The sequence below is a fragment of the Penicillium crustosum genome, assembly GCF_028827405.1.
Source record: "Penicillium crustosum strain IBT 35664 chromosome Unknown utg000002l_segment0_segment0, whole genome shotgun sequence".
Taxonomy (NCBI): Eukaryota; Fungi; Ascomycota; class Eurotiomycetes; order Eurotiales; family Aspergillaceae; genus Penicillium; species Penicillium crustosum.
Genome location: NW_026623123.1, coordinates 2276103 through 2304066, shown reverse-complemented (window position 1 = coordinate 2304066; position 27964 = coordinate 2276103). Strand labels below are relative to the sequence as shown.

General features: G+C 47.7%; 6 protein-coding genes across 6 annotated transcripts; 3 read left to right on the top strand and 3 right to left on the bottom strand.

Moving 5' to 3' along the window:
- Nucleotides 1-1450: 1450 nt before the first annotated feature.
- Nucleotides 1451-1869, bottom strand: N7487_004370 (uncharacterized protein; the record flags this gene model as incomplete). Its single annotated transcript, XM_056872117.1, has 2 exons — nucleotides 1451-1749; nucleotides 1800-1869. The coding sequence occupies 2 exons, from the start codon at nucleotides 1867-1869 to the stop codon at nucleotides 1451-1453; spliced, it is 369 nt and encodes a 122-aa protein (XP_056729837.1).
- Nucleotides 1870-2634: 765 nt separating this feature from the next.
- Nucleotides 2635-4095, top strand: N7487_004369 (ankyrin repeat domain-containing protein; the record flags this gene model as incomplete). The annotated part of the gene is made up of 1 exon (XM_056872116.1): nucleotides 2635-4095. One exon carries the CDS (start codon nucleotides 2635-2637, stop codon nucleotides 4093-4095), a length of 1461 nt encoding a protein of 486 aa, XP_056729836.1.
- A 541-nt stretch (nucleotides 4096-4636) lies between these two features.
- Nucleotides 4637-5281, top strand: N7487_004368 (uncharacterized protein; the record flags this gene model as incomplete). Its single annotated transcript, XM_056872115.1, has 2 exons — nucleotides 4637-4644; nucleotides 4702-5281. 2 exons carry the CDS (start codon nucleotides 4637-4639, stop codon nucleotides 5279-5281), a joined length of 588 nt encoding a protein of 195 aa, XP_056729835.1.
- Nucleotides 5282-5936: 655 nt separating this feature from the next.
- Nucleotides 5937-7019, bottom strand: N7487_004367 (uncharacterized protein; the record flags this gene model as incomplete). Its single annotated transcript, XM_056872114.1, has 1 exon — nucleotides 5937-7019. One exon carries the CDS (start codon nucleotides 7017-7019, stop codon nucleotides 5937-5939), a length of 1083 nt encoding a protein of 360 aa, XP_056729834.1.
- A 6878-nt stretch (nucleotides 7020-13897) lies between these two features.
- N7487_004366 (ribonuclease H family protein) lies at nucleotides 13898-14845 on the top strand (the record flags this gene model as incomplete). The annotated part of the gene is made up of 1 exon (XM_056872113.1): nucleotides 13898-14845. The coding sequence occupies one exon, from the start codon at nucleotides 13898-13900 to the stop codon at nucleotides 14843-14845; it is 948 nt and encodes a 315-aa protein (XP_056729833.1).
- Nucleotides 14846-20195: 5350 nt separating this feature from the next.
- Nucleotides 20196-20959, bottom strand: N7487_004365 (uncharacterized protein; the record flags this gene model as incomplete). Its single annotated transcript, XM_056872112.1, has 2 exons — nucleotides 20196-20734; nucleotides 20788-20959. 2 exons carry the CDS (start codon nucleotides 20957-20959, stop codon nucleotides 20196-20198), a joined length of 711 nt encoding a protein of 236 aa, XP_056729832.1.
- Between the last annotated feature and the right edge of the window lie 7005 nt (nucleotides 20960-27964).

Genomic DNA, 27964 nt, shown 5'->3' with positions numbered 1-27964 from the left:
GATCAGTTAGAAATTAATGGCTCAAATTCCGGGAGAATCGCGGGCTCGTTCTTTAAAGAGTAAGCGCGATGTACGTTAAACTCGAGGGGCAAACACCCTACACTTTCAGCGCACAAGTTCGAAGCATGATGAGCTTCCTTTTTAGGTGGGCCCGCGGATAGCCCTTTAAATGATAGTCGAGTTCTTATTTCTAGTCGTATTTGATTGGGCCTATCCGGAAAATAACTGCAGTGGGCAACAGGTAACAGACCGTGAAGACTAGCAATGCAAGCAACTTGGTGGCTGTTCTGGCGAAAGCCCAATACAGCCAGCTTGTTACATGGAAACAGACAGTTACATTACAGTTACATAATCTGCACCGCCACAGACGAACAAGAAAACTTAGTAAGTAATTATTGAGTGTAATGTAACGTACCATGTATGTTTTACCTTGTATTATATTATAGCTGCTAAGTATTTAATTTCTAGTTATGGTTGGCCTGTGGACAAAATTGATATAAAAAAGCGTGGGACCGATCTACGAGTTCAACATGATTACGTAGAAACTTGCTCGTCCCAGGTGAGTAACATGCGCTCCTAAGAACCTATTGGCATCCAGGAACTCTCTGAGTACTCCTAGAGACCAGCTTCCTGCCCCAGGAGCGGCCGCATCGTCCCCAGGAACCACCGAGTCTCCCGGGAGCCTGATACAAGCTCCTAGGGCCCAATTCTAAGTTCCCGGGAGCTCAGGGGCTCCTGGGACTACCCGTGCCGTTCCTGGGAGCATTTATTCGGTTCCTAGGAGCTTGTATCAGGCTCCCAGGAGACTCGGTGGTTCCTGGGAGGGACAATGTCGTCTGGGAATGACTAGCGACAAATAAAGAGCATAAAACAGACTTATTGAACTCTAAGCCATTTTCTTGTCATGACGTTGGAACCTACAACACAGAGCTAATCTAGCAAGCACCGTAGCTGGCAATCCGGGCATAGGGTCAGTTGAAGTCCCTTTGTTCTTGCACGAATTCTAGGGATACAGGGTCAAGGGATTTATTGGTGGACAATCACAAGCTTTCTATCGTCGCACACTGAAATTGCAACATTGTGTTGATACAAAACTCTGAAACGACTTTGATTTAGGTAATACATCGCCTCCATCTGTTTACAGTCTGTTTCTTGCGGGGTCAGGCAAAGTAATGCACTGCCTGCCTTTCACACAATCCCGTTTCAGAACGGTCGCCGCAACAAAATGATCCTTCGCATGTTTTAATCCACAGAATTGAGCATTCTAGCTCCAATGGATGTAGTACCCTGTTCACCTGGCCATCATTTATGACGTCATTGATCTTCTCCGGAAACCTCTTCTTTCTTCCTGTTCAGAGCCTCGCTAGTGAGGACCTCGAAAGCTGGTAAGCCCGAATACCTAGAGTGCGATCGGTCACCGGGCAAAGTTTGTGACTTCAACAGTAAATCTTTAAGTCTGCCTTCCTTCTGGTTGTTTGCGGTGTTGCTGTCTCTCTTTTGCCAGTTGGTACTCGAGTTCCCTATTCTTGAGCTCTAGGTTGCAAGCTTTTTGTTGAGCTATCTTGATATGTTCAATAAAAAGCTGGTTCTGCTTCTCCAAGACGTCTTTGTCCACTGCGTGGGCCCGTAACATGTTGTCGCAGTTTTGTAGCATAACAGTTGCCTCGTAGTGTTTTTGTTGCATTTTTGACATTTCAGCATATATGCTCGTAATGATTCCCTCGAGCCTTTGATTTGGATGTTGCGTGCCTGAGACAAGTTAATTCGGAACTTTCATGGCACTTCAATCCCAGACTGACCTTGATAAACGATTGGTAAGGGGGATGGGTTCGGGCGGTCCGACGCCACACGTCTTCTATGTGGAGGCATTTTTGATCGGTTTTGGCTTTTCGGACGATTTACCACTTCTTGTAGGAGAAATAAGATAATTGTCAGATACAGATTTTCAAAGGCCAATGGCCTCTATTTAAAATATTTTTAGAGGGCTTATGCATTGCTGACGTTCCCGCGGTGTAAACGTCGGCCTCATCGGTATAAGATCGTCTACTTTGGATGTCAAGCCACAAGCTTCTGGGATCGTATTGCTTGCTCTTGGGCTGTGAGGGTCTCACGTATACGTGAATGAGGACAGCGTCTTCCGGATGAATAATCAATATCAAAATCTATAGTCGACTCTAAATTAAAGACGTAGCGCGAGGAAGCTTCCGCGTGGAGGGGATCCCATATGCACCATGTGGGTCCAGCAGATCATATCTCAATTTAGCTTGTATGCTATATGTATAACCCTGGAAATACGATGCATAACTCCCAGGAATAGGTGCGTGCTTCCTGGGAACACTATAACATATCCCGGGATCCTTGGGGCTCCTAGGAACCAGCCGCAGGATCCCAGGAGTAAGTATCACGATCCTAGAAGCCGGTGACTCGACATCCACTTTTAAATATATCCGTATCCATGATATGCCCTCAAAAAATATTTAAATAGAAGCCACTGCCTCAAAGAAATGCGTCTCCAAAGCTCCTCAGCCAACTACTGGGGGTGACAGACTTCTCTCTGAATTATTACTCTTAGCCATCCTTTTATTACCATCTGTATAGGTAGTCGTTACCTATACGTTCACGAAATCTGCCAAGATGCCGCTTTTGGGACTTCCACTAGAATTACTTTTGTGGATTGGCACGTCCATCGACAAGAAGGACCTTCGAAGTCTGCGTCTCACATCTCGAGAGTCCAACGTCGTCTTCACAAAAAGCCTCTTTGATTGCATAGACTTCCAAGACACCCCGCCAATTCATTGGGCACTCGAGCATAGAAACTTAGGCATCATCCAGCACTCTCTGGGTTGGGAAAAGGCAGATATCAACCAACCGTTTTCTGGCCTTACACCGCTCATGTTGGCTACAAAATTGCGGTACGCAGACGCTGTTAATTTGCTCTTAAGCCATCATTCAGTGAAAGTCATACAGCGTAATACTTTGGGAGAAAGTGCCTTCTCGATCGCTGTTCTGCATGGAAGCGTGAAAATTGTCGAACGACTCCTCAATGTACAGAACATTGATCTCAATAACCAATCCCTGGACGGAAATGCGCCCATTTCAATTGCGCTGACCTGTCACCAAACCTACATCTTCCAACTTCTCTTGTCTGATGAGCGGACAAATGTCAACATCTGCGACCATCATGGCCAAACACCACTGCACCTAGCGACAGAAATTGGCGATTATGGAGCAATCCAAATGCTTGTACGAAATCCGCGAGTTGATGTCAACTGTTTCAACCACCGACAGGAAACTCCGTTGCTTCTGGCTGTCAAAGGACACGGTCGTTTTCTCCCCATCAACAAAAGACTACTCATCATTGAAGCCTTGCTTTTAAGTCCATGCATCAACCTTAATTATCAAGATGAGAATGGACGTACCGCAATCTGGTATGCAGTGAACAATTCCGACATAAAACTGGCTGAGCTCCTCTTGCAGCAAACAAATCTGGACCTCAATTGCGCCGACAAGCTGGGTCAGACACCTTTGGCAAAGGCTGCTGCAAATGGCTCCTTAGACTTGATCAAAGTCCTCTTCCGTCAGCCGGGGCTTCATAAAAGCCCTCAATCTGCCGATGCATTTCCGCCGCTCTGGTCAGCATGTCGCGCAGGACAATTTTCAATGGTGGAATTTCTTTTACAAAGTTCAGCCGACATTAACCAAAAAAGTCCATCGGGGACGTCGCCACTTCAGGTCGCAATAATCATGGAGCACGTCGACATTGTCCATCTCCTTCTCAGCTACGGAGAATCTTTGTTGATCAATGACCAAGGCCCTAGCTCCTTTACTGCGCTCATGTTTGCGTCAGCTCACGGTAGGTTTGAAATTGCCGAAATATTATTGGAGCATCCCAACATAAATGTAAATGCGGTGGACGACCAGGGGAGAACATCTTTCTGGTGGGGTGCGGCTGGTGGGCATTTTGAGGTTGTACATTTGTTGGCCAATCAGCGTGGTGTGAAAAAGCGACTGAAAGATTCAAATGGCCAGACGGCGTATGCCATCGCCAAGGAACGCAAGCATGGGCATGTCAAGATTTATTTGCGAGGCTTTTAGGGTTCAGCTAGTTTATAGAAAGAGATTTCAATTGATGTGTTCACGGCGATCGGGTTCTCTGAGTGCAATATGGTATTGTAACAGCAGTCTTTTCACCGCGGCCTGTTGTCTACTGCTCATCTTCTCTAGTGATAGATACCAAGGACAGAGCTGACGAGCCCATCTCTAGTCTAGAGATTAGCAGTGCGACGGGCTTGTGCTAATGCTAACTAAACTGGAAGGAAGGACTGATCTCCATCTGACGACATATAATATTAGCTAGCTTACGTTGACAGGAAGTACACAATCAAGTGATTGAATTAATCAGACGCACAGGGTTAGCGGGATACGACGGTCCGCCACCTGCTTCTGCGTCGAGGATACGATCGTTCTCTCGGCGCCATCGAATGTAAAATCATCTCTACAACCAAGCAATACCCATATCTAAAATTTGCCAATGGACAATGAGATCTAAACACCATCGACCGATGGATGAACGGCCTTGATCGAAGCCATGAGTCAGTCAACAACTTAACTCGGTTCTCATTCGGGGATGCAGAAGATGTTATTGTAAGCTGTCTTCTTGAAGTTCATTGGAAAAAGGTAACCGAAGACTTCTGTTGCAAGAACGCTCTGCCTGTATTTGATGGCCTTTCGCTCACCTGCACGTGGCCAAGAATGGCGAAATTCCGCACGACCAGAGCTTCCTCTTTGGACGACCAGTTTTGACCACACTCATTCCCAGATTCCTAAACCACAACTGCCGCAGACTCTTCCCCACTCCGATAGCACAACCTTAAAGTACACGAGTCTTGATTCCGGTTCAGCTTATGAACCGCCATCATCTCCACCGGATTCTCCAAAGGCAGTGGCTCACCGAGTGCCTACAAGATCTCAGACCAGCTGTGCACCCTCGGCTGTACAGCGTCGCTCGCAGTCGCCAGACTCATCAGGCTCCAATTCGAACCAAGCAATTGGCCGCAAACGGGGCTTCAACCAAGTTACATCCTCCCCATCTTCCCAACGAGCAGGTCATCAACGGGACGCGGGAAATAATCAAGGCAACCAGGCCCGGTATCACGATGCGCAATTTTGCACCCAACGATGTTTACTCGGATTGCAGTCTGGCGGTGTGTTAGATGACTGCTGTCCAAATGTGATGCTCCATCATCGAAGCAAAGACAATCCCCAACATCCGATTACCTAAAAAGATTTGGTCCGTTTACTTAATGCGCAACTGGACGAAAACATTGACCGATGCACACCTCTTGGCGGTTGCGGGGCATACTCCGTTTGAACTTGCTTGTGTTGAATATGGCTACACTGTTATTGGAAAAGGAACCACATCGGGGCTGTGGAAAGAAGTCTCCCGCGAAGCGCAGGTATACCAAATTCTGCGGAAGGCCCAGTCTGCAAATATAGATAAAAGCCGCAACAAACCTGTATGTGATCTTTGACACATCTTTCGACCTTGCTCTCCATGACACTCATTCTGCAGCGATTCGGCAAGATGTTCAAGGAGCGGCTAGAACGATTCCCCTCATTATTCCGATCTTTTGTGGTGCGCCTTGAAAGCATTTTCCGGTTTTCGAGGCTTCAGAAGCATGTGCTAAAAGTCGGGCTATTGATTGTCTTGTGGTTGCTTATGGTGGCCGCCCTACTTCGTTATTCCCTCCAGTATCATGTCGATCCTCCAACCGAGTCAAGCACCAACAACGAAACAAACCAAGTGCTTCCAACTCAGGCCTGGGCCTCTTTATTTCCACGAAATATATGGCAAATATATCTCAGCCCGCCGGATGTCAACACAAACAATTTTGAAGTCAACCCTAAGCAACTATCAGATGTCGTCTCTTGGCTGGCTAATAACCGCGACTTTGTGTACACCTTGGTTGGAGACGAAAGGAGCAGAAGCACTCGTGCGCTTCTCGTCCAAGTTGGGCACAGGATTCCTGCCATTTTCGGCGGAGCTGGTTGGCCTTGGTTTGTTGAACCTTGAGGTCCGGGGTAAACCATCGCTTGGAATATGGTGTCGGGCGTACATCAGGTGTATACCGATTTACGGCTGCGGTTGTTGCTTCTATGAGTTTCTGCACCATGCCGTCTAGTGCTGGTCGTGTTTTGATTTCCTTCCACGGGCCGATTTGCCGCAACACCTCCTCGCCGATCTTGTTCCATTCCGCCCGGTCGAACGCTTTCCTTGCCTTGGTGACGAGTTTAAATCGAGCTTGGAGATTCCATTCCGAGTACGTGGCGCGGTGGTCTGACCCGTAGTTGTCGTGGTAGAGATGGCATTTAATTAAGTATCCCGTTTTAGTGGTGCCAATGCCGGCCACTTGGGCATCTTGAGCCGAAGGTGCGCTTAAAAGCGCTGAACGGATATAGGTGTTAGCAGAGTCGGTAGAGAGGTATCGCCCGAAAGAATTCCCTTCGCTATTCTCATTGTCTCTCGGGTCCACCAATGATCTCTGCGTGCTAATGCGGACGCAGTTCTGGTCCTTTTCGGGTCGTTGGAGGCATGGATGCGGGTCACTGGTACCGCTGGCTGCTATCGCTGCCCATGTTCTAGGCGGGTTTGGTTGTGGGCTGGCTTCGATTTGTGCTCTCAGCGCCCTGACTTCTTCGTGAAGCTTGTCATTCTGTTCTCGGAGGACGTTCTGGTCGTGCTTGACCTCCTCTAGGTCGGCTTTGGTGGATTCGATGAGCGTGGTTTGGCGACGGATGATATCCTTGAGGTTGTCGATGAGCTTCCACACCTCTCTGGTGGTAATCCGGCCTGTGCCCTCGGTGGGTGTATAAGCTTCGCCATTTCTCGTTCTTTTCCCTATGATTTGGCCTGTGTCGATCGATACTCGAGGCTGGAAGTCTTCAACTGAGAAGCTGGCGTGGGTTTCTTGGGTGTTTGTGGGAGGGAGCTCGGGCCCTCCCGGGGGTGGGTCCGACATCGGTCCGGGGTTAGCTCCCGCTCGGTACACAACCACAACAGTTTTATATCGAAGATCGCGTTCTACAGGATGAGTGCCTCCCAGGGTGTACCGTGTATCTCGATTCCCTTGGCTCGTCGATGTGTACAGCGGGTTTGAATGACTCCGAAATGATCGACGTGACGAGGTACAGGGAGGATCGAAATCAGTTTCATCACCCCGCTTATAGAGATTGTTTCTGCTTTGGAATACAGGATGGATCCCACGGCTACAGGATGGATCGAAATCAGTTTCACCACTTTACTCTCTTTGATTTTTTCTCGAACCCTATTCGAAACGCGCTAGGCTCTAGTTGCTCTAGCGTTTCAGAATTACCGAAATGTACTGTAAGGAGTATCACGTGAAAGTTTACTGTGTACTTTAGATGAAATAGCCATATAGTCTGTGCTCCCATGGGCAATTTGTATCGTCACCGCCACGATGCGCCCAGTCTAGTAGGATGCTGCGAAAACTCTCGCTATCGAGGCGTGATCTAGCCTATGATGCGAGACCTGCCAAATTTGGCTACGTATTAGATGCGGAAGGGCTGAACGTGCAAGAACCTTTCTATATTCTTTCTGTTTCCCAGTCTGTTTTCATTTAAAATTCTACCTCTTTAAAATTTCTCTTAACGTCCGTCTAAAGATGGTGCATCAATTCTCTTCATCTTTGACCAATTATTCTGACAGCTGGCCGGAACCGGTCAATCAGGAAGAACATAATGTCAAGTACTATGCATTTATGCATGCTGAAATTACCAGGTCTTTACAAACCGGGAAATCAATGGACCGTCATGATAACGGTACCATACAAAAATACATACATTGCTTAATCAGCTATGTCCGCCGAGATTGGAAAAGAGCGGATCTTGTCATTTTAGTTAGTTAGAGAATTTACATATGTCAGATTTACCATACATTGTCGTATCCGTCTATTTCTGTCAGTTATGAGCCCGGCTTCGTTCCAATTAAGATCTGTCTACAACATATAGACCATCTTTTACCTAGCTGTCGCCGATTCACAGTGGTTTTGACAACGGTCAACCCCTGAATCGTCGAAGCACCCCTATCTCCTTCGAAGAAGATCAGATTCATCGACGAAAATCGACAATAATGAATATCATGTTAAGCCTCTCCGCGGCCTCCTCCCGCGTCATTTTGAAGGATACAGAATCATGGGATGCATGGCTCTCATATATTAAAGCAATTGCAGTTGCATATAAAGTATGGGATCAATGCAATCCGTCTCTTAAGGAGGAAGAACGTCCTAAATTGGAACCACCTGAAGAGATCATCTCTGTCAAAGATGCCATAAAAGAATACCCAGAACACTGGTTCAATGTGAGGCTATCCCTAAAAGCAGATTGGGATGCAGAGAACAGAGCCTATCAGTCGAAACTACAGGCATTAGATCTAGTGGCGGTGGCAATTAGGCAGTCAGTTGATACTCCCTACCAGCCCTTTATCATTGATATACCATCACCTTTGGAGCTGATGCTCAATCTCCACAAACGATTTGCACCAGAGAGCGATCCTACATACAAAACTAAGCTCCGTCAACAGTGGCGGAACCTAGATAGAGGCCTAGATCGGAACACCGATATCGAGAAATGGCTTCTAAACTGGGAATCGCTTTACCAATCGTGTAAGAAGGCAAGGATGCCAGAAGCAGAGGATGCCACGAATCAATTCCTTGAAGCAATCTCTATAATGTCGCCTGGATTCTATGAAACATGGGCTCTCAGAGTACAGGATAATCAGGACATCCCTTTCTTCGAAATCATGACTCGGTACAAAGCCCACTGGAAGATTACCCATGGCAGGCCGGCTGCGCAAAGAGGCATCTCAAAGGCTGCTTTCTCGACATGGCAAGGCAATGAAGAAGCAAAGCCTATAGAGGCAAGGAATGATGGCCTAGAAAGAAGGCCATGTCCATGTGACAGGGTAAAATCGAGAGTTCATATGCCTTGGGCCTGCTGGGAAATCTATGAAGATAGAAGGCCTGCTAATTACCAGCCCTCACCGGCATTGAAACAGAAGTGGGAGAAGGCCATGAAGGCTAATCCTAGATGGAAGGCAATTGTCGACAAGAAGCGAGCTGCATATGCAGAAGGCCAAGGGGGACCCTTGCTAAAGAGCAAGCGAATACAACCCTCGACGATGAAGCCTTTGGCTTCTTGACAACCAACGCAGTCAAAATTGACACCGTTATGTCAACAAAAATCAAGGATTTTGAAGCCACAACTACACCTACAGAAGACAGATGGGTAGTTGATACAGGTGCTCAAATCCACGTATGCAACAATCGGAGCTTGTTTAGCACCTTTAAAAGCGTACAGAGCAACGTCAAAGTGGGAGATACAGAGACGAAGGTGGCCGGTATAGGCACTGTGGTCATCTATGGTGTAAACCCTACCACTGGAAGCGCCGTTAAGATGAACCTATTTCAAACTAGGTACTCGCCAAACTTCCATAGTAATCTGATATCTCATGGATTGATGATGAAGGGGGGCCTATTAATGAATCTCAGAGCAAACTGCATTGAGACAATTGATGGCCATCGTCAGATCTATAAGATCTACCACGATCAGAAGCTATCATGGCTCACCCAGACAAGGGGTTTTATAACCCAAAAGGCATCAGATTTGAAGCCTGAAATGACGTTTGCCACTAAGAAATCCAATCAGGAGCCAAAATCTGAGGCTTCAATTGAGCTCTGGCATCGTCGATTAGGCCACATTGGCAAGGCGCGAATTGTCAAACTGGCAGAGATGACTGAAGGAATCACTATTGCAAGCAACCCAGGCAAAGAAATGCAGGTATGTGAAGCTTGTCAATTGGCAGATGCACCTAGGCAAATCTCTCGCCGGAAGATAGGCCAGGCATATGGTATATTAGGGAGAGTACACTTCGATCTAGTACAAAACCAGCCTGCCTACAACGGTCATATATGGATGACGCACTTCTATCTCGATGGAATAAGGTGTCACTTCGTATTTACCCATATAAAGAAGAGCGAGTGTCAGATGGCAGTTCGTAAATTCTTAGCATTGATCCGAAACTGGTTGAAAATCGAGATCAGGGTATTTCATTATGATAATGAGAGAAGCGCCGGCAATGAGGTTGAATCTATGATTGAAGACGAAGGGTGTACCATTGAGCATGCACCACCTGGCTTGCCAGAGATGAATGGACCAGCAGAGAGATCTGGAGGCATGATAGTAAGGAACGGCAGAGCATTGCTCAATGGTACGAACCTACCCCACAATCTATGGCCAGAGACGATGTATGCATCTGCATATATGATGAATCGTACCCCTACAAAGATGGATGGTAAGTGGATCATACCATGGAAGGAATTGATGCGCTATGCGGCTCCAGATGGCTTAAAAGATCAAATTGTCAACCTGTCGAATATGAGGCTATATGGGTGCTTAACGTACTCAAGGCTTCTGAAGAGAGTACAATCTAACAAGATGGCTCCGAGAGCAGAGATCGGCTATCTTGTAGGCTATGTTTCAAAGAGCCTATACAAGATCTGGTTTCCATACAAAGGGCGAGCAGGCATAGGCAGAGTTGAAGTTGTAAGAGATGCTGTATTCGATGAATCGAGACAGTACTCTAAAACGAAGCCTTTACCGCAAGAAGAAGATGCAATTAGTACTATGACAAATGGACTAAGCGCTAAGAACTGGCCCCAAGTGCTCTCAATGGAAGAAGCGCAGTCAGAATTGAGCATAGAGATGCGTATGCCGATGTCAATTGCTCGCATAACTCTCAATGATGACGTCGAAAACCGAGAACAAGGTACTGCACCAGAGGCGGTAAATGAAGAAATCCAGGAATCTAGAGTTGTGGAGCAAGCTCAAACTCTAGATAGTAGGGAGGAGACACCAAGGGTCCCCCCTTTAAAGGAAACACCTGTTTTACCTTTAACACCGGCTTCAATGGCAGGCCCTGCTTCAGTGGTAGAACATATCTCAATGATAGAGGTAAGGGATCAAGAACAGATCCCTGGGAGCTTCCCTATGTCACCACAGAGAGCCTCACCACAAAGAGCACTATCGTCGATTGCTACGATTGAGAGTACGCCACATGAGAGATCTCCTACCTCGCTATCTTCGCCAGATCCGATCAATGTCATACAGTCGATCGAAGCTGAAGGGGGAGAGGGAGATCAATATGATGAAGATGAAGCAGAGATAGAGCGTCAATTGCAACAAGAGATGCAGTATACGCCTACTCCAGAGCCAGAAGATCGGCCTACTAGAGAGATCTCTGCGTCAATTGATGAATCTAACATCATCTCAGGCCCCAGAATACGGAAGCCAAAGGCAGATCCAGACTACACTGCATATCTATCGCTAGACGAGAAACAGCTAGCCGAGCCACCAAGCCTTCTATATGCCTTTACAACAGGTATTACGAAGAAGCTCAATATGCAAAACAGACTGCATAGAGATCAGATGCCTCCACCACCAGAGAACTGGAAGCGGCTAAAAATCCATCCCTTTGCCACGCAATTGAAGGCAGCTGCGGAGTTTGAAATTGAGACCTTAAAGGCTAAAGAGACCTTCTCTCAGGTTGCATTACCGAACAAAAAGAGCACCCAGATCTTGCCATTGAAGTGGGTATTTACATACAAATTTGATGCAGATGGTATGCTCGAGAAGTTCAAAGCAAGAATCTGCGTGAGAGGAGATCTACAGTGGATGTCAACTGAAGAAAAGAGAGCTGCTACACTAGCTGTCAAAACAGCGAGAGCAGTATTCGCACTAGTTGCCGCCTTTGATCTAGATATGATTCAGAGAGATGTGGTTACCGCATTCCTGAATTCAATGCTAGAAAGCGAGGTTTATACCAAGTGTCCACCAGGCTTCGAAGCACTAAATCAGTGCTGGCTCCTGCATAGAGCCCTCTACGGATTGCGCATGTCACCAAGGCTTTGGCAGCAAGAAGCTACAAAGGTGCTAGTAAAACTAGGCCTTACCCCAGTGGAAGAAGATCCATGCATCTTTACAACCAAAGGCATTATTGTCTTTTTCTACGTGGACGATATCATCATCGTCAATCACCCCAAACAGGCTAAAGAAGCCGCTTTACTAGATCAAAATCTAAAGAAGCAATGGGAGCTTCGAGAACTGGATGCAAGCTGGTTCTTGAATATACGTATTATACGTGATAGAGAGCAGAAGAAGCTCTGGTTATGCCAAGATAGCTACATCGAGAGCATGGCACACAAATACAATCTCGTCACAGAGAGAAAAATAGGGTCCCCACTGAGCATTGAGCCTCTAGTACCCTATGATGGGGTGGCATCACCGCAACAGATTCATGGTTTCCAGGCCAAGGTTGGATCTGCGCAGTATGCCACCACCATTACCCGGGTAGATGCTGCAAAAGCAACCTCCAAAGTGGCTGAATTCCTTACAAATCCAGGACCAAAGCATATAGATGCAGTCGATCGCATCATACAGTATCTCTATGAGACACGCTTTTGGGCCATTGAATACGGCATCAGAACACCAAACAGCATCAGAACACCAAACAAACAACCTAGAAATCGAGATACGACCCTGACGATGGCGGCGAAATCGGTTGAATTTGCAAGCGATGCGTCGTTCGGAGACCATAAAGATCGAAAGAGCTCCGAAGGGTATATCTGCAAGTTATATGGTGGCCCAATCGATTGGAAGGCCACTAAGCAGAAGACTGTCACCACATCGACTACCGAGGCCGAACTACTAGCTTTAGCAGAGGCAGGAAAAACCGTACAGTGGTGGCGACGAGTGCTTAATGCACTAGGCTTCGAACCAGATCACCCACTATCCATCATGTGTGACAACCAGCAAACTGTCGATTTATTGACGAAGGAAGGGGCCGCGATGCATACGAAGCTCCGGCATGTTGACATCAATCGATGCTGGATGAAGCAAGAAGTTAGCGCAGGTCGAGTATATGTGGACTGGGTACCAACTGCTGCGATGCCAGCAGATGGGCTCACCAAAGCTCTGACGAAGCAGAAGCAGGGACACTTCAGAGAGTTGGTTGGAATGAGGGACGTAGGTCACATGATTCGTCACATGACCTCTGAGAACAGAGGCTGTTTTGCGGAAACTGCATAAATCGACGATTTGAGCCGAGATCAGTGAGGAGACAGGTGAGGTAAGTTGGAATCACTTGCGAATCATTTGCGAAGCGGTTGCGAAGCAGCTGCGAAACAGTTGGAAGAAAGGCAGTCCTTGAGAGCTTTGAATAGCTTCAAGAACTGGGGGGGTGTGTCAAGTACTATGCATTTATGCATGCTGAAATTACCAGGTCTTTACAAACCGGGAAATCAATGGACCGTCATGATAACGGTACCATACAAAAATACATACATTGCTTAATCAGCTATGTCCGCCGAGATTGGAAAAGAGCGGATCTTGTCATTTTAGTTAGTTAGAGAATTTACATATGTCAGATTTACCATACATTGTCGTATCCGTCTATTTCTGTCACATAATTCCAATGTTAAAATGCCAAATTTAGATACTACAAGACGAGAAAGTATAATTTCACAGCTACTGACCCTCTCACTGGCTGAGAGGGAACGGCGAGTGCGGGTATGCAAACGACGCGAAAAAAAAAAACCTCGATCGGAAGGTCTAATAGCATTGAGTGATCCGCTGCGAGATATTCAATGTGACATGTACGGCGCGCTCCTCGTCGGCTTCATCAAATATGGATGGAAAGATTTACTGAACCCGGAAATATTCCATTTCACCCAATGCAGTGGCGTTCGTTCATTATGGCGATCGCAAAAATCATAATTTTAATTCCGGTCTCCTCATGCTCAAGTCAAACACGCGGAGCCAAGACATGCGAGACAAGACACATCTCCGACAGCTGAACACCATACAAAGGACCTCGCTGATCCGGATCCTGTCAGCATTCAGAACAGTGGCCACGACGACCTTGGAAGTGGAAGCACACGTTCTCCCCACCCACCTGCGTCTCCGCCACCGAGCCCAGAGGACCATCGCTAGCCTCCACACTCTACCACGGGATCACCCCATCTGGAGTGCGCTCTCACGAGCCCAGAAACGCAGGAATAATGTCAGCTCGTACTCTCGCTTCCCGCTCGCGGAAGCGATGAAGACCATGAATATCGACAGGCTAAACGAATTGGAAATCATCGATCCACGACCACTACCGCCGTGGCGTCTCGATTCCTTCGCTGAGATTGAGATCGGGTCTGATCGCGAGACAGCGGCACATAAGGCCGAGACCACTCGCTCGACATCCGACGTTGTTGTCTACTCTGACGCTTCTGGTCAACAGGACCACCTAGGCGCCGCCGCTGTAGCACTCGACAACAACCAAGAGATAGTCGAGGCGCAGCAGGTCCAAGTAGGACCGATGAGCCGCTGGTCTGTCCACGTCGCGGAGCTTATAGGCATCTTCTACGCGATCAGTGTAGTGTTCAAGGTCGCCCACCAACACTTGAGAACAGCAGACAGGCAACTGACAGCGACGATCCTGTGCGACAGCCGGTCCGCCCTGCAGGCGGTTCAAAGCGCGAGAATCAGATCAGGACAACGCATCGTTCACGCAATCCTCCAGGCTGGCGCCGAGGTTCTAGCGGCGGGAATCGCACTCCGCCTTCAATGGGTGCCGGGGCACTGTGACAATCCTGGAAACGACGCTGCAGATCGATTAGCAAAGGACGCCGCCAGCCCAGGCAAAACCCATCCTTTCCGCCCGCTCCTCACCAGAGAGAGGGCGTTCATCCGTCGGAACATCTACTCTCAGTGGGAACAAGAATGAAAATCATCTACCAAAGGTGGTCACTTACGAAAGATCGATAACACCCTACCAGCAAGCTACACTAGGAGGCTATACGGGAACCTGCCGAGAAACCGCGCGTACCTCTTGACGCAGCTGCGCACGGGCCACAACTGGTTATCCAGGTACCGCAAGAATGTTGGTTATAGTGACGACGACCAGTGCGCATGCGGCGCACAAGAAACAGTCACCCATGTGCTGGTGGATTGCCCAAACTTGAGGGAACTGCGGAGAGAGCTAAGGAGAGAAGTTGGAGGCGCGTTTAATAGTGTGTCGAGCCTGCTGGGAGGCTCAAAACAAGGTGAGAAAGGTAGACCAGACACCGTCTCGCGAGGCAGGACGGTTTCGGAGTCGCGCGCCACCGGGGCAGCCCAACAATGGGAATGGCAGTTAGGCCACGACAGGCCTTGACGAGGCTCTAAGTTCGTTTTCAGGAAGTGGAACACTCTACATGTACGTACACGGATATATATTGTAGTCGTATCCTGCATATCGTTCGCGAAGTTGGAACCTGGATTGAGGTACAAGTGTGATAATTCATCTATATGAAGAGATCCAGCTATTTGTAGTTACAGCAGCTCATCTCCCTGCTGCCTAGCGGAGTGTCTGCCTAATAGGCAGCCACTCCTATAGATCTATATACATCACGTGACCTGGGATCCAACTCGCGAGGGGTCAGGGTAAATGATTTCACACACACACACACACATCCTGTACATCAAGTAGCCCGTGAACGATGATTGGTTCAGAACAGGCAGAGGTAGCACGTGAAGCTTCGTTAGCAACAAGAGAAGGCATCGACTGTTGAGATGATCCAGCTGGGAGAAAATTGTTAATATTGATTGGAGGACAGATTGAGCCGATCGCAGAATTATCTGAGATTTTCTATTTTTTTTTTTTCACATCGTTGATTCTCCTCGGCGTAAAGTTGCTCGCGAACGCTGTCAGGGATGTCGTCATGGGTCTCGAGGTCTCCCCTTGCTCCACATATTTGATGAGGGCCTTAAGCTTTTTAGGTTATAATTTACAACCGTATCGGAATACAGAGAAAGGGGGAAGGGTAGGTTTACTCTAAATGATATAGTGGGTTTCAAAGGAGGGTTCGAAATAAAATCTCCGTGTGCAAGTGGTGAGCCTGATTTCGAACTAGACTGCGACATCGCCCATGGACGGGCGGGTGGGCAGTGCCCACGGGCCTTATGTAAGCGGGCGATGGGCACTATCCATACGCCCATGGACGGGCCCTACCCTTAGGGCCCATTGTCCATGGACACCGTGGGCGCCCATGGGCCTTTTTAGTAAGCAGAATTTCTTGACCTCGTGACCTGCATTATTTGTGCATTTTTTCTCTGTATTTTTGAGTAATTCGATTACATGTACAATGACTTGATAACAATGACTTGATACTACTGTCAATTTTCTGACCGAGGTCAGAAATGAGCTTTAGAAGCCTTTATACAACAACTTGACACATTGTCACTTTTTTGACCGGGGTCAGAAATGAGCCTTGGAAGCCTTTGCATAATGACTTAGGCATTCATTATATTCATACATTCACACTAATACGATACAAATTGATCATCATTGGGTTTGCCACGCTTCCTTGCTTCTCTTAAACCAGGGCGCTTTTGAGTGCTACCCTTATCTCCATAATGAGGGAGATGAGGACTGCTCTCATCTTCGCTGTCGACTAGCTCACTTCTCTGTCGCTTCCGCGTACTTAGCACTATAGAAGGACGAGGAAGCTGACTCTCCATTATAAACTCATACTCGATCAGTCCAACAGGATCATTATCCTCGGAATCCTCACCATCGCTGATTGGTTCAGGCATGTCAGTGGTAAGCTCAGCCTCTCTCTGTTCGTCTGCTTCTTGCATTGAATCCAAGGACGTATCCTCATCGGGTAGTTCTTCTATTTCAATGTCGAACTGGGTTTTACACCGGAACATCATGATATCCTGGACTGTCTTCGCACTCAGCCGCCCACGTCGGTAGTGGCAGACATCCCGTGCTGAATTGAAAAGACGTTCAACTCCAGCGCCTGTTGCAGGAATAGAGAGAATGTCGCGAGCAACACTGGAAAGAATTGGGAATTCATTCTCATATTCCTTCCAGAATTGTAAAGGATCGACCTTTCTCCTTGCTATCATAGGTATTAGTATTCCTGCTCGTAATAACAGTGAATATAACGTACGCTTTTCAAGGTATCTAGCAAGTTCGTGCTCCGACGTTGATGGATCAGAGTGGATGTGAGGCAGAAGGTCAAGGAGGGCGTCTAGGTCACTTGTACTGGCTGAGTGACGCTTAGGGGGTTGCTCTTCTCGTAGGGACCGTGTCTGAGTGTGTCTTTGGGCGTAAGGAGCTATGAACTGGCGAAGCGTTTCCTTATACTGATCACTCCAGTTTGTGTCGTTCTCCGATGTACCCCACGCCTTACTTGAGAAGAAGTGAAGCTTATGCTGGGGTGCAAGAATTGTTCCAATCGCGTAGAGACTACCATGGATCTCTTTCGTCTTTGTGTAGTAAGAGGTAAGCTTTGCCATCCCAGCATTGAGGGCTTGTAGCATCGCCTTCTTCCAAGGTATGGTTTTCGGAGTGAGTCGTGCAATCGATTCCTCGAAGTGCTCAAAGAGGGCGTTATAAATACCAAAAACATGATGTACTGTTATCTCTTTGGTCTTTGAAAGCACTGTGGTAAAGCGATAGAACGGCTCTGTGATATACAGGAGGTAGTCGACCTGCCGCCATTCTGCCTTACTGAGTTTGTATTTCTGAGTCCCAATATTATCACAGTATTCATCGCAGGGCTTGCTGAGGCGTTTCGCACGACGAAGCATCAAGAAGGTAGAATTCCAGCGGGTGCGGACATCTTGGATAGGCGCAAGTTTTGCTCCATTGGTCTGGAGACGGAAGAAATCATCGCGACGTTGGGGGCTTGCATTAATGAACACAGCAAGCCCTCGAATCTAGATAGTTATTAGATATATTAAGTGATAAACAAAGTGATACACTTACCTTGACAAGGGTTTGTACAATGACTTGTTCACTCTGTGAAGCACGGAGCGATCGAGCTTGGGCTTGGGCTTGGACATCTGAAACATTCCGATCTGTGGTATCGTTCTGGGGATCGGCCTTCACCGATCCAAGTAGCTCGCGAAGGCTTAGCTGGATAACATGTGCAAGACAAGGGATTCGAACAACCACCGGGCTATTCGGTAGTTCAAGGGAGTCAATAGAGTCTTGAACTGCCTGTACTAAAGTTGTGTTATTTGACGCGTTATCTGATGTAATCGCTAACACACGATCAGTAATATCAAGCTTCTTAAAGATCTCCATAAGTACTTCACTTAGATTCACACCAGAATGCGCCCCATCAAGTGGTTCGAAACCAAGTAGGAGCTCACGGTAATTCCAGTCTCGGTCGATAAAGTACCCTGTGATTGCCATGAATGCCTGCTGAAAAGGCGATGTCCAGCAGTCGAGGGCAATTGAGAGCTTCGCATCTTGTGGTAAGGTAGCGAGAATTGAATGTTGCTCCTCGTCGACCAATTTCTTGAGCCGGCGTTGAGCAGTGCGAGGATGGAGTAAAGTGGGTTCAGCTGGAGCCTTTTGTGCCATTCGAATCAAGGAAGCAAATTGCTTCCTCTCAAGTATCCGGAAAGGGAGGTTCAGACTGGTAAGACATTCAATCTGCTCTCTTTCCCATTCATCATTCGAGAATTTTGAGTTATAAGATAACTCCAGTGCCTAATATGTAATATGTTAGTTATCTTGAAGGGTATAATAATATAAGACTTACCGGTATATGCTGCATGGTCTCCTTAATCGACTGTTGTGTAGCCTTGCTTTTACCACCCTTTTGGCATTTGCCTGAGGCTAGATGCCGCTTGAGTGTATTGGTGCCGCTTTGCTTTGTACTTGGATGAGGCAATGTAACCCCACACGTCCGACACATGACCAAAGGTTCGCCTGTAATATGATGTGCTACCTGGTCGAAGTTCTCCCAGACATCTGATATGTGTTTTGCATCCCATCGTAGCCTTTGTTGTGTCTCAGTACTGCTGCCGCGTACTGTGGTACGCCACCACTCGATAAACTTTACTTTGGACGCGTTGTTCATCGCGTCGTAGAGGATAAACTGCTTTCTCCGATCGGGGCCGACGCGTTTGAGAGAGCAATCAAGAATAGCCGGTTGAGTGAACTCGGACTCTATCAGTGAGATAGAAGTCTGTTGGCTGTTGAAGAGACTGGGATCAATATTTGGATCAAGGTTAGGATCAAATATATCGGCGACGTAGGAGAGGTCTGGTTGGGAGCTCGGAGGAAGTGAAGAAGGCCCTGCGGTATAGGCACTAGGTTGGGACATGGTTAATGTGATGTAAGGGATAATATAACGACTATAGGAGAGTGAGTGATCTGAACTTACAATAGGTAACTTGCGACCGTGTGAAACGAGGATTACTAGTAAAAGGGGTGCTTTGTATAGATCTGATAGATCGTAAATTGAGTGTAGACCCACTATATATTATAAGCTGATTGGCTATAAGTGTCTTTGTCCATGGGCATGCCCGTGGGCACGCCCGTGGGCACGCCCATGGGAACATACCTAAACGCCCATCTTGAGTTACAATCGAAGGATTTAAAACTCCTAGAATAATAACATAAGTCTTTGAGTGATATAATTGACAGAATTCAGTGATATAAGCTTATAAAATAAGAATTATACTAATTATCTTTCGATCTACCTATAAGAAATATACCAGAGTGAGAGATAAAGTAGAATCCATAAGTAGTATTTTACTTATAGAAAATGCCAGGCATGTACCACTGACTTGAATATATATCTTCAAGCTGTTACAGTATGATTTGATAAGTTAATAAAAATACCACACAACATGATGTATTTCGATTAAAATTTTAGTCCAATTCGTATCATATATATACTAGTTTCTCATATACATAGATATTTCAGTAAAATTTATAGATGTTGTAGATTAAAACTGCCATTTTACATGGAGTTGGCAAAACAGGTGTAAATAACAGTTATTTATTATGCAAAGTCAGCGAGTTATACGTCCATTTTGGGTGACTTTATGCAATGGTGGGCATCGTGGGCATGCCCGCCGTGGGCATGCCCGTGGGCCTTGGGCGTTATGGACGGGCACTAGAAAATCCAAATAGCCCAAGGCCCACCGTGGACGGGCCTTGGGCACCTCCTAGGTGCCCATGGACGGGCGATGTCGCAGTCTATTTCGAACTATCCTATACTAAACCTGATGAGCTCTAATTAACTAGCCTGCGGCTCGCACTGGGCAGTGTAGTTCTATCTACATCAGACGGCTGCAGATTTGCAAGGGCATTTGCATACTGGGGTAGACGTGAGAGTTGGAGAGTGATCTGCGAGGGGTGTCCCAGTAGCCGATTTACCGGCTGAAATTGAAGCCAAAGATGGACTGTCTGTAGGCGTCGACGAGAATATCGGAGTTGGGGATTGATCAGCACGGGGCGTCCCAGTAGCCGATTTACCGGCTGAAATCGAAGCCAAAGATGGACTGTCTGTAGGCGTCGATGAGAATATCGGAGTTGGAGATTGATCAGCACGGGCTGTTTCAGAAGTGGACGTGCCGGTTGCAGTTGAGAACGAGGGCTGGCTGCCTGCAGAGATCGGCGTGGTCGTCTGAGAGGAACCAGTACACCCACTGGGCGCCTTAAGACCGTTTTCTAGCATACAACTAGACGTGTTTCCCTGTCGGTTGAGGAAAGACACTGTGCCGTTTTTGTTGACTGTCACCCAAGCAACCTGCTCTCCATTTTCAGTGCCACATATATCAACTTCCACCGATTTATCGTCGGAACCGGCCCCAATGAAACCTAAGCAGTGTTAACAATAGCGTGAGGGCCTTTGATTTAAATTGGATACTCACCCGAGCAATCTTTGCCTTTCAGTTTAGCAAAGGTTGCTGAGTAGCCTGTACAGCCGTGGGTATTCTCAGACCACACTCTACAGTTGTTCTCGCCGTCATTGCCCTCAATGATAGCCAAGTAACTGCCTGCCACAACATTTCCGATAAAGAAAAGGTAATTGAAGGAACGCATCCTGGACTATGCGCGACTTCAAGGCAAGCAAGTGCGATGATGGTGACGACTGGCTGGGGCCGAGAATTATTTATGTTCGAGACTGAATCACTCAAAGCAACAACATCACTTTTACTGACCCTCTTGAATGAAGAAAAAAAGGGGTGGGGGAAGGCACTTACTTGCGGTAGTATACAGACGCGCTCGAAATCAGTTTCATCTCTACACTCTCCTTAATTCTTTGCTGAACTTTGTTTTGCATGACGCTATGCCTAATACAGCTAGATTGCCCCTGACCCACACTTTTGGCAGTATCTTAGTACAGTAATATATAATGGCATAAAAATAGCTGTCGTATCATGGTTGTATGGGGTATGCGTGTCTAGAGCCATTCACTTGCAAACAAGCCAAACAGCAGAGCCGACAGGAGATTCGGTCGGTTGTCTGACCACTTCTCACCTCCCCCTTTAGCTAACCACGTTCACTCGACTACTCTACTAAAATTAAATAATACAGTGGACGAGCGAATACATACGTATATACAATACTGATAGGACGAAATATTTTTTACCAACCGACTTACCTGCTCTACAAATGCTGGATTCCTTTGGGACCCTTCTGTTAAACCCTGGATGACCACTATGTGCTGAAGTTCGGTTTGTTAGTGTAACGGGCCAGAGCCCGGCTTGGATCACGTGAGGCACGTGCCCATAACATACATAAACCCCCATCGCCAGTAGATAGTTACCTTTTCTCTAAGATTGATGTAAACAGCATGTTGGCCTAGCCTAATTGAATCAATAAAGCTTCAGCCCTTCACATACATCAATCTTCCGATTCTTATCGTTAAACCATCGGACCCCAACGGAAAAGCCCTAGAAGCGACAATCCCTAGGCATAGCAGAAGAATTACCCCTGAATCACCCCCGATTCAGCGACGAAGCACCAACAGAATACCAGTAACCATGGAACCTCAGGCTCAGCAGAGTACACCCCCACAGTGGGTGGAAGCTATAATGCAACAGATGATGAGGAATCAACAAGCCCATGGCGAAGCAATGGAGCAGTTCACTACCTCCCAACAGCGGATGGTGACTGCACAAGAGCAGCACGCGGCAACCCAGGAACGACTCTCCGCCGCACAAGGAGAGCGAATCCGCCGCCTCGAAGAGATGATAGCACAACAAGGCATCAGCAATCAAACCGATGAGATCACTAGCGAAACGGTCACGGAACAAGTACGAACCGCCACCGAAACACCGTCGAGTATCGGAGAGCCCTACCGCCGACCAAGAGCGAGACTCCCCGACCCAGTGTTATTCGCGGGAAGTGTAAATGACTGGCCTACATGGCGCATCACGATGGAAAACAAACTGGCAGTCGATGGCGAAGCTATTGGTGCCACACACGAACAATTTATGTACGTATTCTCCCGGCTAGAGAAGCTCGCCTGGAAGAACACCGGGACGTATGTGAAACACCGACGAAACGACGGCACCCCGGAAGAGCTCCTAGATTACCTAGAAAAGATCTATGGTGACCCAAACGCACAAGCACGGGCTGCCCGACGCCTTCACCAGATCAATCAATCTGAAGGTATGGCTTTCTCGAAATTCCTACCACGGCTAGAAAAGGAGTTCGCCGACGCTGGAGCACTAGAATGGCCCGACGAAGCTAAGCGACAGATCTTGCTCGGTTCCCTAAATCGAACTATGAGCAATTCGCTGATGAATCGTGGTATACCCGCCACCTTCCAAGGCTTAATCTCCCGTCTTCACGAAATTAGCACAGATATGGACGCGTTGAACATAAGTAAACCGCCCACTCGCCGCTCTACGAAATCTGTAGATGAAATGGATTGGACCCCGACGGTATCGGTAAACCGCGTCGATCCGCACGCGAATCACCGACGAATCAGTCGCGAACGCCACGAACGACCAAAGAGAGCACAATGGGTTAGTGAAGAAGAGATAAGCAGCCGCCGGGAAGAAGGCCGCTGCCTACGTTGTGGAAAGCCCGGCTGCTGGATTTCGGAGTGCCCGCTCTTACCAGCAAGACGCCCAGAGCAGAAAAACCGCGTGGCGGCAAGCAAGCCGAAAAGGAAGGAGGATCGCGACAGTAGCGAAAAGCCGCCGAAACATAAACGAACCGCCCGTATCAAGAAATCGCGAGCAGTAGTCGAGGAAGATACCGAACCTAGTTCGACAGAAGAGAGCGTACAGACCAATAGTGAGTCGGAAAACGAGTAGCTCCTGTTCTTAGCCGCGAGCAGGAGCGAAAGGGGGTCGAGAAACTAGACAGAAGCGAGGAACCACCGTTCCTAGTTGACGTTAGAGTGAATGGAATCCAGTTTGCAGAAGCACTAGTCGATCATGGCTGTCTAAGCTACGCAACAGTAAATGGAGCACTCGCTAAATCTCTCGACCTTCCGCGCATACAGATTCGTCCCCGACAGCTAGACGGAGTGGTAGCGAATCAGGGCCGAATCACCCACGTCACGTATTTCAATGCGGATATCCACGGCCACCAGAACGGTACGATCTTTGCGTATATCATTGAGGACCAGATAGACGAAATCATTCTTGGCCTCCCGTGGATCAAGGACGTCGATGGAATATACTCGCCGAACAAAGGATATATGGACATTTTCTCTAAAACCAGAGAGAAAACCAGATGCTGGAATCGAAAGAATAGGACCATCGGACCGGTCGGTACAAAAGCACTACGTGTTAACCGCGCTTCAGCCAAGTCGATTCGGCAGCTATTCGATAGCACCCCTCGACCGGATCGCCTACAGATTGGGAAAGTCACGCTAGACGATATCGACAAAGCACTACGACCTAAGAAGCATGTCGATTTGAAGGAAAAGCTACCGAAACGGTACTGGCAATGGCTGGATGTCTTTAGCCAACAGTTAGCTGATAAGCTACCACCACATCGACCTGGAATCGACCATAAGATACCACTGAATCGCGACCGAAATGGTAACGAAGAACACCCGCCTTACGGTCCACTATACGGAATGAATAAAGAGGAGCTTTTATACCTACGAAAAACGTTGACAGATCTACTGGATAAGAACTTCATCCGTGTTAGCAAGTCACCCGCAGCCGCCCCAGTACTCCTAGTGAGGAAACCGGGCGGGGGAGTTCGATTCTGTGTCGATTATAGGGGGTTAAACGACCTAAGCGTAAAAGATCGCTATCCACTACCCCTTATCCGAGAAACCCTACGGAATATGGCGAAAGCGAAGTGGTTTACGAAACTGGATATCATCGCAGCGTTTCACAAAGTACGGGTAGCACCAGGAGAGGAATGGAAGACAGCGTTTCGTACCCGATACGGCCTCTTTGAGTGGAATGTTACGCCTTTTGGCCTCACCGGAGCGCCAGCGACATTCCAACGGTTCATCAACCAAACCCTACAAGAGTACCTCGACGACTTTGTATCAGCGTATGTCGACGACATCATCATTTACTCTAGCGGTTCGATAGAGGATCACCGCCGAAAAGTACACGAAGTGCTACGGAAGCTTAAGGACGCGGGGTTGCAATGCGACATTGGAAAGTCGGAGTTCGAACAGAGCTCTGTTAAATACCTTGGATTCATTATCCGTGCAGGCGAGGGAATTCACGTGGACCCGAAGAAAGTGGAAGCAATACGTGCGTGGGAAGCCCCGAAATCAGTACGCGATGTGCGCGGATTCCTCGGATTCGCCAACTTCTATAGATCGTTTATACCCCGATTCGCTGCCTTATCGGCACCGTTGACCCGGCTCACGAAGAAGGACGTGGTGTTCCAATGGGATGAAGCTTGCCAGCAGTCCTTCACAGAACTTAAGGACCTCTTTATTAACGCCCCAATCCTAGCACACTTCGAAGAAGAAAGAGAGACGGTAGTAGAAACCGATGCATCCGGATGGGCTACGGGAGCTGTACTATCTCAACGACAAGACGACGGCCAGTTGGCCCCCTGTGCCTATATCTCGCAGAAATTGACCCCAGCAGAGTCGAACTACGAGATCCACGACAAGGAGTTGCTAGCGATCATACGCGCACTACGGGAATGGAGGCCTGAGTTGAAGATGGTCCCACGATTCACTATCGTAACAGACCATAAAAACCTACGATACTTCAACAAAGCGCAGCACCTTAGTGAACGGCAGATGAGATGGGCAGGCTTAATGGCAGAATTCGACTTCACGTTACACTATCGGCCTGGGAAGCTCGCAGTGCTTCCCGATGCACTCTCACGACGGGGCCAAGATATGCCACAGGACGCTACTGACGAACGACTATCGAATCGGTTCCGAACCCTCTTCGAAAAGGTCTCGGTTCGACTGAGCAGACCAAGACAAGCAGTCACCGATGCCTCAGAGGAAGAAGCGCGATTAGACTTCAATACCCCAGTTTCCCTCTTTGAAGAACCCGAGTTACAGGAGGAATGGAAGAAGGGCAGGGCGACAGATGGCACATATCAGCTATACTCCCAAGCTCTACAGCAGGGAGACCGCCGAATCGCCGCCGAAACGGGCGTGAAGACTAGCCTATCGGAATGTCACCTCGATGAACGAGGGCTACTATGTTTCCGCCAGCGATTATGGATCCCAGACAGCGAGCCATTACGCACAGGGATCATCCAGAAGATTCACGATTCTCATATCACCGGGCACCCAGGACGAGATGCCACATACTCGATACTATCTCGACGGTTCTTCTGGCCCGGCGCAGCCAAAGATGTACGACGATTCCTACGAAACTGTACGGTATGTGGAAGGAGCACAGTCTGGCGCGATACGAAACACGGGTTGTTAAAACCGTTACCGATTCCCCAACGAATCTGGGCCGAAATAGCAATGGATTTCATCACAGACCTACCCCCGTCGAAGGAAAACGGAGCCACGAATCTATTGGTTATAACGGATAGGTTGACAAAAGGGGTCATCTTAATTGGTATGACAGAAATCACGGCAGGACGGGTGGCGGAAGTCTTCTTAACGCATTTCTATATGCACCACGGACTCCCGCTAACGATCACGAGCGACCGAGGCTCGCAATTCGTAGGTGGGTTCTGGCGAATCGTCTGCGAGAAACTATCGATTCAGCGACGATTATCTACCGCCTTCCACCCCCAATCAGATGGAGCAACAGAGCGAGCGAACCAAGAGGTCGAACGGATCATGCGAACGTTCATTGCCTACGCTCAGGACGACTGGATGGGGCTACTACCAATAGTAGCCATCGCGATTAACAACCGAGACGCCTCCTCAACAGGTTTATCCCCGTTCTTCTTTACCCATGGGTATCATATCGACCCCCTAGGAATCGAAGACAGTAGTACGAACGCTCTCGGAACAATGATGACTCAGCCCGCACGCGCTGGCGAAACGTTCGTGAATCGACTACGAGAAGCCACCGATTGGGCACAGTCAGCGATTGCAGTAGCGCAGGAGAAGCAGCAGGAACATGCAAACCGATCTCGGCAAGCAGCACCTACCTACCATGTAGGAGATCGGGTATGGTTGAACCTACGAAACGTGCGCTCTCAGCGCCCGTCGAAGAAACTAGACTGGATTCATGCACAATACCAAGTTGAAGAGGTGCCTACGTCCCACACTGTGCGCCTCAATGTGCCTTCTGGCATACACCCAGTCTTCCACGTAGAGTTGATTCGACCTGCCGCAACGGACCCGTTTCCGTCACAAATCGTGGACGATTCGCAGCCACCCCCAGTTCTAGTCGATGGCGAGCTGGAGTACGAAGTTGAAGAAATATTGTCGACACGGGAGAAACGAGTTGGTAGGGGAATACAGACTGAGGTTCTGGTGAAATGGGTGGGATATGCAGAAACGACATGGGAGAGGTTGGATCTGGTTGAGAGCTGCTCAGCACTTGATGACTACGAACGACGATACGGGCCCGTTCCGAGGCCCTCTCGGCACCGTTTCAACGCCGACGGCGACATCATCGTGCCTATTGTGAGGATCAATCTAAAGGGGGGGTACTGTAACGGGCCAGAGCCCGGCTTGGATCACGTGAGGCACGTGCCCATAACATACATAAACCCCCATCGCCAGTAGATAGTTACCTTTTCTCTAAGATTGATGTAAACAGCATGTTGGCCTAGCCTAATTGAATCAATAAAGCTTCAGCCCTTCACAGTGGAAGAGTAAACCCCGATAGAAGTGACTTTACCTCGCCTTACGTAAGAGCAGCGCCTACTCTAAGAAACCCCTGATCTGACACCCCGTACCGATAAGGAAAAAGGTATTGTCATCTATAGGCTAGGCCTACAGGCGAGATAGATCGTAGCTGACTTAAAGTTCCTTATAGTATAGTAATATTCGTACTTAACCTACTAAGACCCGGAGTGAGTTTCTACCATACTAATAATTGGCTTTATTTACTGACTTTTAGGTTTACAGCCTTCACAAGCGAGTTAAGTAAGTGCTATAACCTTCTCCTTAATCTAGCAGATTCCCTCTCTAGTATATTGTTAGACTCTACGCCTACTTTATAAGTAGATAAACTAAGATACTAATTAGAATGACTAGGAAGATCGAATATTTTATTAAGAGGATTATATAGGATGGCTTCGCCGATATATTGACCGAAAACGCGGCATTACTAAGCGAAACAATAGCACTTAAAGGTAGGATCTAGGAACTAGAGGGAATACTAGAGAACTTAAAAAATCGCCTAGATAAGTTGTATAAGGAAAGACGAGTTTCTACTATTCAGAGTAATCCTACGCGTAAGAAACGGGCAGTACCTCAGTGACTAGTTATTAGCCCTTTAACTAAGCCGGAGAAATGAAATAGCAGTAAAGACGGTGCCCTACGGTAAGACTTAGCTGACTGATATGGTTTTATCTTTAAGCGCTGCTCTTTAGATATAATATTACGAGTAAAAATATTCCCGAGTCTAGAAGCAACCTTTTTACTAGCTAAAATAAGAAAACTCCCACTATTGCGGTAAAGCTTAAGGGTATATAACTCAAAGTACGTAAATATATATTACTTACTAA